Consider the following 13,532-nt stretch of genomic DNA (forward strand, 5'->3'; position numbering starts at 1 on the left):
TTAGAGGAAAAAAAAAAAAGGGAATAAAAAGGCTTTGAAAAGATTTTCTGCAATTCCTATACCCATTAGTAACATGTGTAGGTACAATTTACATTGCAAGTGGATTTCTTTTTTAGGAAGAAAGAAGAGGGTGAATTCCTTAGGACTTTTTATTTCTCCTTTTTTCCTCAAAAATGTGAATAAATTGTTATGATGAAGCGAAGCCAATGCTATTACGCATCTAATGCTAAAATGTAAATGAAAGTTTAGCTTTCCTTAACAGTGTGAATGATTTTTAAGTATTATTATCTGAATTTTTTGTTTTAAACAGTAAGATTTATGCTTACATACAGGCAAGCCTAAACAGAGTCTTCCTGGCATATTAAGCATGTGTACATTTTTCTGCAGTGTCTCTTAAAGTTGAATGTACTGCTGTAAACTTCATAACAGTTGCCCCAGCTCCCCCATCATGGTTTGAAATTCTAACTTCTATTACCTAATAAAAAGCTACAAATTATTAGCCAGTGGTTGGGAACCAAGCGTTTGCCATAAGAACAAGGCAGAGGTGTACGTATACATCAGTTTGCTAACTTTTATTGCCATTACCCATCTAGTCTCTTAAATTGTGATAGCACCTATTGTTTGAATTAATTAGCTTATTTGCAGAGCTTCTGTAGTAAAAGAAGCATTTTAAAAGGACCTTGTTCACTCTTTGGCACATAGTAGGCACTTAGTATTTATTGAATAAACTTCTAGTCTGACTTCTAGAACTTTATATAATTTTTGGATCACTTTAATTGCAGAGTTGTAGTCAGACTGATGAGATGCTCTTGAAGTAACTTCATCTGGAGAATGAAATGATATCACTAATGAATTTGAAATAAGGACTGACTGATTTAGGAGTAAAGTCTATTAGACTTTATTGAACATTTAAAATGGCATTAATGTCATGCCAGCCTTGAACAGGACGCACACAAAATTCCCTATGCTGTTATCCTTAGTTTTCACTGTGCCAGATACTTTGAATGCATACATACAACTTTTTATTGTCTTTTAAAACTTTGATTTGTAAACCTCCATATTATATGATCTTCACAATATGCCATATTAATGGCTGCACAAAACCCCATGCGGTTGATGTAATATAATTCACCGAGCTGTTTGCTCAGTCCCCCTTTTGTTATTAACCAAACTTTGCAAAGAACGTCTTCTGTATTATTATATGTCAAAGATAAATTCCTAAGAGTGCAATTACAGGGTCAAAAGGTAAGGTACATTTATTTTTATTTTATTTTTTATTTTGTCCTCTTGTATGAAAAGCTTTTCACACATTTGTCTCCAAGGTTTATCTTGTCAGTAATCCTTTAAGGCAGGGTTATTATCCTCCTATCCTAGCGCTACAGCTGGAAAAAGAGCCGGAGCAGGAAGGTAACCTGATCTCGTTTACCAGGTGAGTCGTGGATGGAGGTGGCAGCTACTATACCAGGAGCAAAACACCCCTGGGGATTTGCTGGAATCCTTGGTATGGAAATAGTGTCTCTACCCGCAGCGACGCGACGCGACGCTACATTCCCAGAGGGCAGCGTTTCAAACTTTGTTCGCCCCACCTCTCAGAGAGCCCTGTACACAGTGGGCGATTAATAAATGCAGGCGGTGTTACAAAGACAAAAGCTCTAAGGAGGTACACTAAGCCCCTTCTGGTTCCAGAGAGCTCCGCACCGCCGCTTTGCTCCCTCGGGTCTCCCTCCTCAAGCTCGCCGTGAGATCCTCTGCGGACGGCGGGCACCCGGGCCGAGCCCGGCCTCCCGCCCCCGTGCCCTCAGCCTCCGGCGCGCGCCCGCCCAGGCCCCGCCCCCGCCCCGCCCCTCCCCGCCGGCCCGCCCCACCTCCGTCTCCTCCCCGCCCCCCCCGCAGCCGACGAGTGGCCGCGGCGGCCGCAGGACCCGGTTCGCTCAGACAGGAGGGCGGGTGGAGGAGGAAGCGGCCGATCCCAGAGTCTGCTCCGGCGCAGCCGAGCACCGCCCGCCTCAGCGGACCAGCCCCGTCGGCTCCCGGGCCTGGCCACGCCGAGAAGAGGGAAGGGCGGAGGTGGTTGCGTGGAGGCGGCGGGGGCGCGGGCGGAGGCGGCGCGGCCGGCCGCGGCTGCCGCTTTGTTGTGCGGCCCCGGCCGAGGAAGGAGAAGTGGGAGGAGGGGGGAGCTCGGCGTCCCGCTCCCTCCGCGGCTCATGGCGACGACGCTCGGCACATCCGGGACCCTCCGGCCGTGGCGGCCGCGGCGCCGGCTGCTCGGGCCGCAGCCCCGGCCGCTGTGGTGACTCCGCCGCGCCTCACCGTCGCCCCCGCCCCGCTCGCCGCCCGCCGGCCCCGGGCCCTGGGCCCCGCGCCGCGGCCGCAGCCCCGCCGCCCCGCCGCCGGGGACATGTCTAACCCCGGAGGCCGGAGGAACGGGCCCGTCAAGCTGCGCCTGACAGGTGAGAGGGTAGGGGGGCGGGCGGGCGCCGGGACTTGGCCGGGGCAGCGGCGGGGTGGGAGAGCCGGCGGGGGGTGCCTGTGGCCTTGGGAAGGACCGGGGTCGTGGTCGGCGGTGAGTTGGGGGTCGGTGGACGTGGGAAGGCCTAGTTCAGGGAGAGTCAGGGCACAACCACTCGCTGCTGTTTGGGAATTCTTGAAAAAGCTAAGGGTGACTCGGGGGGTCTTTTGTTGAGGGGAGGGGGACCCCGGTTGGAATTCCGGGCGGATTTAAGGTCGAAAAGCCTTGGCCGAGGCGTACGACTCTCGCCCGGGGCCTCGGGGAGCAGCCCCCGGGCTGCTGCTCAGGTGGGATCGTTGAGGGGATGGGGAGCTCCTGAGCCGGGATCGTTGAATCCGGCGGCTGGCTGCGCGCAGTAAACACTCCTTAAAGATGGAGCGCTAACGGGAGGGGGTGTGTGTGTGTGTGTGTTCCTTGGTGGTTAACTTGTTCGCCCACTTGTGCCCGCGTGCGAAAACCTTCACTCTCTGCTGCCAGCCCCAGCGGCCGGGGCCGCACACCTGAAACGCACGCCCTTGGGAGGGAAGGGGACCGGGGTGGCTTTTCCGGTGCGCGCGCCCGATCCGACGGCTCCGGCCCGTCGTACCCTCGGTGTTTGGGAAGTGTTTGATTGCAGGGTAGCATGTTTCGGGTTGTTCCTTGTAGGCCGCAGAACTGGTGTCTCACTTCTAACTCTAGACCGGCTTTACAAACACTTTCTTTTTTTTTGGTGGTGGATTTCTAAGTATGTGCTCATACAAACTTTCATGCGAAGTTTTCTCTCTCTCCTCAGCCTCCTCCCCTTCCCTTTTCTAAATGGAAAAGAATGTCTGGAGGGGTTGCTGGATAGAAGGCTTCCCGTACAAAGTGTTTATGCGTCTAAATGCGTTGAATCTTTAACATTACAGGTCCATTTTGCCACTTTTGGTCTTCTTACGCGGTTGCGTTGCCCTGTTTTAAGGAAAAATTATTTTTGGTTTGAAAAGTGTAACTGAAGTCAGCATAGTTATCCTCCTTTTACCATTTGCTGTTAATATATTACCCACGTTGATATTCGGATGTGTGGTGAGAAAGATGCTTTTCCTTTATCTATCCGTGTGTGGGGGTGCATGTGTAAGAATAAACTATAATTATGTTTGGCTGCACCGGACTTTGAGATTTATATGGACTAATTTTTGTAATTGAATGCTTGTGTGTCACATCCCGGTCCACTGGCTGAACTTTTGAGATACAAACTTGCAGTGAATTTGGTACTTGAGAATTTAGACGATGTTGGCTGCAACTTAAAAAATATGTTACTTTCGTGACAGTTTTACTTTGCCTGGGAAAATTGCAAAGAATCATTAACTAAGTGGTTCTTAATGGAAAACCTGGATTGGGGAATGCCTGTCTCCCCCGTTTCCCTTATTTAGTTTCCGCATTATGAATCAATGGAAACCTTCATAAGGGATCTTTGTTGCTGTAGTTTATCTACTGCTGTTCCTCTCCCGAGTCAGCCCCGTGTCAGTGATCATGAAAGGAACCTGTGATTCCAGGTGTGCAGAAAGCATCAGTGTAGATCACCTGTTTCCTTCTAGTCTATATGCATCTATGTGTGTATATATGTATGTATGTGTATATATATAAATACAAATGAGAAAACAGGGATTTTGATTTTCTGCAGATAAAATGAGTTTGAGGTTTTTTGTGTGACTCAGTAGATCTTAAAGTGTTTGTCTGTGGTTTCCTGACTGCATATGATACATTATTAAAATTCATGAGTAAAGTTAGGAAAAAAGATTACTTTTGGGGGGGGTGGGGAGGAGAGGAACAGTGGACTAAATTTATAGAGTGATTTTTGTATTTTTAGATTTTTCTGAGGAATTTTAAACATACTGTGTCCCCCTTAATTGTAAAAACAGTTGAGGTACTCTCAATTTCTTAAAACCATTGGGAATTTATCTCTGTCATATTTTAGGAGAAAATACTCAAATATTAAAAACATTTCTCTTTCCCTTTTGGTTACATATGATGAATTTTCTTCTGTTTTGCCAGGAAAGTTAACATGTTTTTTTCTTTTTTGTTCATTTACAAATTAGATGGTATATATTTTAACAAATAGATCTCAAGAGCTGGATTCAATTAGCAGCTTTTTAGGACATAAACATTAAAGGGTTAGATGGAAAAGATTGTTTTGACTGACTGGATAAATGACAGGGCTGTGTTTGATGTGCGTCCAGGAATTGGTCTGGAGCTGGTGCCCAACTTTTCAGTCCATCTTGAGAAGCCAAATAAAATATTTAACCTAGGCCTCGTTTTGTTGTTTTTTTTTTTTTTTAAAGTTGATTCTTTGTTAAGACCTTAAGAAATGTTTGGCATACCTTTAGAATAAGTGTTTAACAGTTAATTTAGATCCGGATTCTATAATAGAGGAAAATCACTTAAAAAAAGAGACAGATCCTACAGTGAGTTTTTATATGGTTTACAATACATTGTGTCTGTAAGATGCTTTAAAATTATTGTTCTTTGCTGTAACACAATACCAGTATTTTAAATTTATAGAGTGTTGTTGATTTCAAGGTGCTTTATGAACTGTGGTTACTCAGTTACTGTATATCCTTACTGTAGAGGTGCCCCTTTACTGAAAGGTGTAAACAGTTCTTGTGTGGTCACACACACACACACACTCTCTCTTTTACACACAAATTGAAGGAGAACAAATATTTGAGATCTTTGCCCACAACAGATATTAGACTTTTTTAAAGTAAATATTTTATTTATTTACTTTGAGAGAAGGGAGGAGAGGGAGAAAGAGGAGATAAACATCAGTGTGTGGTTGCCTCTTGTGCGCCCCCACCTGGGGACCTGGCCTGTGACTCAGGCATGTGCCCTGACTGGGAATTGAACTGGGTACCCTTTGGTTCTTAGGCCGGTACTCAATCCACTGAGCCACACCAGCCAGGGTGGACTTTTCTACATGTTCTTAAGACCACAATTAACTAGTGAACAGTTTGGCACTTGTTGGTGCTAAGAAGGTAGGGCTAATTTAATCCCAAATTTGAGATTCCTCAGGCCATTAATGGTTAAAATCTGATTGAGTTCATCAAACTACCATACTTCTGTCGTTCTTTATGACATATTAACGTGGGCTCTATGGTAAAGATACCATTTTCAACAAGTGCTTCTAGAGTGAATTGATTATAAAATGTAGTTTGTATACATTACACATATACATAGGAATATCTGATATAGGCTTCTCTGACATTCTTTGTATTTGGTTATAGTAAAAATATTAGGGGTAATTTTAAAAAAATTTATTTTTAGAGAGAAGAAAGGTGGAGGGTGGTGGTGGGGAGAGAGACAGACAATATTTTGTTGTTCCACTCATTCATGCATTCATTTGTTGTCTGACCAGGTATTGAACCTACAACCCTGGTGTATTGGGAAGATGCTCTAACCCACTGAGCTATCTGGCCAGGGTAGGGGGGGTAATTTTTTGATATCGTTGTTTTTGAGAACCAAAGACTGGAAAAAGCAGTTTAATATAACTTCTAATATTTAAAATTCTTAGATATGGAGAAGTAATGGATTACTTATCCAGACCTTTTTGTAATTTAAATGTTTTTGTATGCTGTTCCTCATATAATTAATTTATAAAACCCTTGGCAGTAATGAGGTTAACCTTGTCTTGCTAATGGAAAATTAACTTTGAAAATCTCACTTTAGATATGCTGTTATCTTAGTATTGTCTTCCTGTTTATTTTATTGATTCAAGGCTTTAAAAAATAGAACTCGATTATACTTCACAGGTTTCTAAGTAGGAATGTGCCTTTATACCATAATGATACTCCTTTTTCTAGAGGGGGTTAGTGATTTTAATGTTCCCAATTCATCTTATTTTCTTGGCTTCTGAGGAGGAAACCAATCTAGCTTAGCTTCTAACCTTTAAACAGGCAGTTGGACTTGCCTAGGTACTTTATGTAGTTTGATTTTCATTGGCCAGTAAAGTGTGTTTGTGTGTGTGTGTGTTTTCATCATGGATTCTACTTTTCTCTTTCTTGGTTGAATTATAATTATCATAACATACTAATATGCCATTTATTTAGTATATAGTTCAGCTATTTTGCATATCACTCAATTTTCAAGGTAAATGAAGGAGTATATGCACAAAAATTTTTATTTTAGCTATTTAAAAAAGATTTAAAAGATTTTGAAGCCTTTTAAAGGTGTAATATGTCCTATTCCTTTAAAATAGACCATACTTAACAGAACTTATGTTTTATTTATGACTCAGTATCATAATGAGTGTAAATTATTGTGTGATTGTAATGTGTAGTGTGAGGATATCATCATGATGTGCAGATAGAACTGTTTGACCCTTGCTATTTGGTGATACGTTGTTTAACCCTGTTCTTACTGCCTTTTCTCTTTGCCCTTGTTTTATTTACTGTTACTTTCTTTGTTCTAAGAATGTTGGACCCTTGAAATACTTGTATGCTTCTGCAATCAACATTCTGTGTTTCCATGTGGCTGACATGTATTGAATGCTTATTAAGTGCTAGGTACTATGTTAAGTTTACATGTGTTATCAGCTTTAATTCTCACAATACCTCCAAGAGATAGAAACTTGGAGAGGTTAAGTGTATGTCAGAACCTAAATTGTCTATATAGAAAGTCTGTTACAAACTTAAAAGGTTTTGTGGGGAAACAAATGCTTTCCATTTATTTGGAATTACTGTTGCCACCCTTGCTTATCTTTTAAGGTTCAACTACAGATTACCCTTACCCCAGAACGTTCCTTGACCTGAGTTGTTCTTTCTTCTGTAACTCACTGAAGGGCATTTGTTGTTTCTTTCTTATTTCCCCCCCCCCCAAAGATTTTATTTATGTATCCTTAGAGGGGAAGGGAGAGAGAAAGAGAGGGAAACATCAATGTGTGGTTGCCTCTTGTGCGCCAACCCCCACCCCTGACCCGCCTGCAACCCAGGCATGTGCCCTGACCAGGAATCAAACTGGAAACACTTTGGTTCACAGGCCGGTGCTCAATCCACTGAATCACACCAGCCAAGGGTGTGCATTTGTTGTTTCTATCTGTAAATTCCATGAAGGTAGAATCCTTGTTTCAGCATGGATTAAGAGCTTTTTGACATTTTGTTGAACTAATGGTAGAGACACAGTAGTAGTTCTATGTAATTCCATATGTGGTGTTTACTGCTAATGCATTGGGCGTGAGTATCAAGAGATGAGGCAATAGAAAGGGACAGACCCATTTTGGGCCTTGTTATTTATATATATTTTTAAAGATTTTATTTACTTATTTATTTTTAGAGAGGGGGTAAGGAGAAGGAAAGAGAGGGAAAGAAACATCCATGTGTGACTGGTTGCCTCTTGCATACCTCACCCAGGGATCTGGCTGGCAACCCAGGCATGTGCCCTGACCTGAATCGAACTGGTGACCCCCTGGTTTGTGGGAGGACGCGCAACCCAACCAGCCACATCAGTCAGGGCAGGACCCTGTTATATTTTGCCAAGAAGTTTGATTTTTTTTTTAAGAGGGGGAACCATTGAAGGATTTTAAGCTTTGATATGTTTGATGTTTAGAAGCATTAATCTTGGGGGACTAGGGAGGATGGACTGCAATGGGAACTGTGAAGATTGATTTTTTAGGATAACCAGTTAAGAGGATGCTACAGAAACCATTGTTCATGTGGCTTGCTTTCTTTCTACCTTCCTTTTCTTTCTTTCAGATTTTATTTTTTTTATTTTTAGAGAAAGGGACAGGGAGGGAGAAAGAGAGGGAGAGGAACATTAGTCATCGATGGGTTGTCTCTCACATATGCACGATCCAGGGACCAACTGTAACCCAGCTATGTGCCCAGTTAGATTCCCAGTTAGGAGATCTTTTGCCCAACTAACTCACACAGGTCAGGGTGGTTTTCTTGTTTTAGCTTTCATTTATTTCCAAATTCTGTTATTACAGGTAATTGCTATAAACATCTTGGTGTAGTTTTTTTAAAGGATTTTAATTTTTTAAAACTTCAATTTTTTTAAAGGATTATTTTTTTTAGGATATTTCCATAGGAAGAGTGCTATTGTGTTAAAGGGTATGGATGGTTTTAAGGTTCTTGATTAATTTTTTTCTCAGGCTGTTCCTGAAAAAATTGTGCTTATTTCAGAGTAGCAAAGGATAAATAAATGCTTCTTTTTATAATTCTATTACAGGCACTGATTCTTATTTTAGTTTTGTTTTGCTAATTTCATGGTATATAGTTTTTAAGCATTTGTGAAATGTTGAATATGTTCCTCTCTATTTACTAAATATATTTCTCTTTGTTTGCTTGTTTGGCCTGGTCCTAGTTATCTGTTAGGGTTTTAGTTTTTTTCTTATTGATTTGCTTGAGAATTAGAAAGGTATTAGTCTGTTGTCATATTTGCAACTGTCGGTTATTTGTCTTTTAATTTTGACCATTTTTGGACATGCAGAAATTTGTTATTTTAGGAGTCAAATCTGTCCAACTTTTCTTTTGTTTTTCCTATTATTTCTATACTTAGGAAAGCCTTTTACTTCAAGAGACTTAGTAAATATTTAAGTACGTTTTATTTTAGTGTTTTAAAAATGGTTTAGGAGGCTCTTTCCCTCCAAATTGCTATTTAGTCATCTCATCATTATTTATTAACCAGTTCTTCCTTTTCACAATGATGTGATATCTTTTTAGCTACATTAAATTAGTTACAGTAGAATCAGATTTTCTCTTGTTCTGTTCGTACTCTTTTTCATTATGGTAGCTTTATAATTTACTCTCTCTGCCAGAATGTTTTTCCTATCTTATATATCTGCTTTTCCACATGAATATTAAACTTGTTAAATTTTAAAATAAATTTCATTGGAATTGTAATTAGGATTGTGTTACTCTGGGTGAAGGAGACATTTAAGTGTAGTGTTTAGTTTTCTCACTCGGAGCATGTTACGTATTTATACATATGTAAACTTTTGTTTGTATTGTTAAGGATAGTTTAATAATTTTCTTCCTATGTTTTAACATAATTCCAGCTAATTTATATTTGTGGCATTTTCACTGTATTTTCTAATCTTAGTCATTGTTTATATTTAATAATGCCATCATATGTATTTGTTGCTTGATTAGAGGAGTTTTGCTGAACACTACTTGGCTTGTTAGTTTTTCCCTTGATGCCAGTTCTCTGGGTATCAGTATTTGGCAATTTTTGCAATTGAATGTTAACATTTTTCTTTTCCTTTGGTTTTTTCCACTAATGTATAATTAGTATACAAAGAGAAATTTTATGTTAAGTTGTTTTAGAGTAACTTCTGAAAGCATTGACTGCTATTTAAGAAAATTGCATTTGACAAGGCATTAAAGTATCAATGTGTATCTTAAGATTGGCAGTTTGGTTTGGTTTCTTACTAAAAAATTGACAGCAGACATAAAGTTTCAGTTTTAAAATAAATCTTGATTCATTTTAGATAGGAATTACTATAGGTGATTGCACAAAGGGCATTTCTTTCTTCCCCAAAAGTTTTCTTGTGCCCCTTCACAGCCAGTCTCCTTCTCCCATCCCCAGTCCTTGGAAACCACTAATTTACTTTCTGTCACTATGGTTGTGCCTTCTCTAGAATTTTATGTAAATGCAATGAAGCCTCTTATACTTAGCACAGTGCTTTTGAGATCCTTTCATGTTGTGTATCAGTTGTTCCTATTTACTCCTGAGGAATATTGCATGGTACACATATACCCCATTTTGTGTATCCATTTATACATATCCACGGACATTTGTTGTTTCTAGGTTTTGGTTATTATGAATAAAGTTGTTAAGAGAGTACACTTCTCTTTGTGAACATATTTTCATTTCTTACAATTAGGATTGTTGGGTCATGTGGTAAATATGTATTTAACTTTAAAACAAATGACTAATCTGGACTGGTGTGGCTCAGTTGTTTGAGCTTCATTTGGCAGAGCGAAGGATTTGGGTGACTCCAGGTCAGGGCACATGCCTGGGTATGGGTTCATCCCAGGACTGTGGGAGGCTGGGGTGGGGACGGGTGGGGAGGATAGGAAAGGCAACTGATTGATGTTGCTCTCCCACATCTATGTTTCTCTCCTTCTCTTTTTCCTGTCCCCTCCTCTCTAAATAAATACATACATACATACACACATAAATAAATAAATTTATTTATTTAAAAAAATTGCTAAGCTGATTTTCAAAGATGGACCGTTTTGCATTTCTACCAGCAGTGAATGAGAGTTCCATTTGCCCCCAATCCTAGTCAACACTTGCTGTTGGCAGTCTTTGATTATAGTCATTCTGCTTGGTGTGTAGAGATATTTCAATGTAGCTTTCATTGTAATTCCCTCATTGACCTACAGTGTTAAGCATCTTTTCATGTATTTGTTATCCATGTATGTTTGGTTAGTATCTGTTCAAATCTTTTGCTCATAGTTTTAAAATTGTGTTTTGCAAGTATTTTCTCCTATATTGAGCCTTTTTTTCCTCTCACTAGTATCTCAAAGAGCAGAAGTTTTGAATTTTGACTAAGCTCTGTTCATCAGTTTTTTCTTTATGGTTTATGCTTTTTATGTTCTAAGAATTCTTTTCCTAATTCTCAGTTCTAAAGATTTTCTCCTATGTTTTTTTCCACATTATTTATAATATTAGCTCTCACATTTAGATTTATAACCCTTCTAAAGTTAATTTTTTTGTTTTATTTTTAGATTTTTATTTATTTTTAGAGAGAGGGGAAGGGAAGAAGAAAGAGAGGGAGAGAAACATCAATGTGTGGTTGCCTCTTGTATGCCCCAAACTGGGGACCTGGCCCGCAACCCAGGCATGTGCCCTGACCGTGAATCCAACTGGAATCAACCAGATCCTTAGCTCTGCCAAATGAAGCTCAAACAACTGAGCCACACTGGTCCGGATTAGTCATTTGTGAACCCTTTGGTTCACAGGCTGGTACTCAGTCCACTGAGACACACCAGCCAGGGCTAGAGTTAATTTTTTAATATGGTATGAGAGGTAAGTTTCAAGGTCGAAAAAAAATTTTTTTCATATGATACCCGATTTTCCTAGCACTGTTTGTTAAAATACTTTAAAAAGTTGTGTGTGTGTGTGTGTGTGTGTGTGTGTGTGTGTGTGTGTATATATATATATATATATATATATATATATATATATATTTTTTTTTTTTTAGAATGAGAGAGGGGAAGGGAGGGAAAAAGAGGAGAGGAACATTGATGTGCAAAATGATGCATCAATCGGTTGTTTCTCGCACATCCCCAGCCAGAGACCTGGTTCACAACCCAGGCATGTGCCCTGACTGGGAACTGAACTGGTGACCCCCCAGTTCTCAGGCCACCACTCAATCCACTGAGCCACTCCAGCCAGGGCTGTTAAAATACTTTTGTTTCCTGCATTGACACCATGGAAACAAAAGTATCTTGGTACCTGGCTGAAAAATCAATTGACAATATACATGCAATTCTATTTCTGGACTCTCTTCTGTTCCTTTTATCATAATTCTACCATTTATAAGTTTATCATTTATAATCCACCCCTTTTTGATTTCTGTAGCTTTCATGTAAGTCTTATGATTTCAAACAATGATAAAAAAGCTTTCTGTGAACATCTTGATAATAGATTAATAAGCATAATTGTGTCTTTTAAATTTAGGATCCTGTAATGATTTAGGATCTTGTAATGCCTTAGAGCCTTTATTTCGTTTCTTCAGCCAGCAAATATTTATCAATTTCTTTTTTTTTTAAAGATTTTATTTAAAATCTTGCCCTGACTATGAGTTGAACTGACAACCCTTTGGTTGACAGGCTCAATCCCCTGAGCTATACCAGCCAGGGCTATTTATCAATTTCTTGACATGTGTCAGACATTATTTTTATTATGTAATATTATAAAGGGAAATATAAGAAACCAGAATAAACTTAGATTGGACTCTCCTTTTCAAAAAATCTTATATGGACCTTTAAAAAAATTTTTTATTTTCTCTTGCTAGCTGAAAGTGAATTGCAACAGGTATGACTTAAGGTTTGCCTCTTTATCTGCTATCAATCCCTCTCAATTTATATTAGGAAAAGGTGGGATAAAAAGAATAAATATGTCTAAAATGTGGCAATAGAAAAGAATGGATATAATTGTCTTATTAAAACAATTACGTGAATTGGATTATGGTTTTAAAATTTTTATTATTTTATATTATGATCATGTATATATTTTTCTATAAGGCAAAACAGAGAAAGAAACTTAATTTTATTAAAGTCCAAGCAGACTTTTTAAAATTTGACCACAGTGCATACCTGGGAACTGTCACAAAGCAGACATCATAATGTAGACCTTATTTACTTTGAAAGATATATGTGATAATTTTGTGGGAGGCAATTGGGATATTATGGAAAGAATATAGAACTTGGCAGACAGTTTGAGTTCAGATACTAGTTATGCTACTGATGAGCTTTGTGCCATCAAGCAAATTAATTATTTTTTCAGTGCCTCTGCTTTTAATTGTAAATGCATTCTTTAAATGAGAGTGTTATTTATTTTAAGATTTTGCTGGGCAGGATATAATATATATGAAAAATACTGTTTAAGCTATAACATATTGTATTAAAGTATTTTGTCATTTTTGACCAAAGACTGTGTTTTATATAAGTTGGTCGGTGGGAAGAAGGGGAAGGGACTAGTCAAAAAACATGTATGAATGACACATGGACATGGCCGACAGTGTGGGAATTGACTGTGGGAGTGGGGGTTGGCCTGGGAAGATGAGGGCAAAGGGGGAAAATTGGAACAACTGTAATAAAATAACAATAACGGATTTTTTAAAAAGGAAGTACAAATCAGTATTTACAAAATAGTCATGGCGATGTAAAGTACAGCATAGGGAATATAGTCAATAATATTGTAATAACTGTATGGTGCAGATGGGTACTGGAAATATCAGGGGAAACACTTTCTAAAATATATGCTTTTCTAACTGTTATGCTGTACCTCTGAAACTAATACAAAATAATATTAAATGTAAACTGTAATTGAAAAATAA

At 39.4% G+C, this 13,532-nt stretch overlaps 1 protein-coding gene across 1 annotated transcript in view; it reads left to right on the top strand.

Annotated features, from left to right (window-relative positions):
* Positions 1-1,896: 1,896 nt before the first annotated feature.
* The window catches only part of SMURF2 (SMAD specific E3 ubiquitin protein ligase 2), a 105,770-nt gene continuing 94,134 nt past the window's right edge, over positions 1,897-13,532 (top strand). Inside the window, exon 1 of the mRNA XM_053910727.2 lies at positions 1,897-2,450. Coding sequence (XP_053766702.1) covers positions 2,399-2,450 — 52 coding nt within the window. The 5' untranslated portion in view covers positions 1,897-2,398. The remainder of the gene's footprint in view (positions 2,451-13,532) is intronic.

The sequence above is a fragment of the Desmodus rotundus genome, chromosome 9, assembly GCF_022682495.2.
Source record: "Desmodus rotundus isolate HL8 chromosome 9, HLdesRot8A.1, whole genome shotgun sequence".
NCBI classification, from domain to species: Eukaryota; Metazoa; Chordata; class Mammalia; order Chiroptera; family Phyllostomidae; genus Desmodus; species Desmodus rotundus.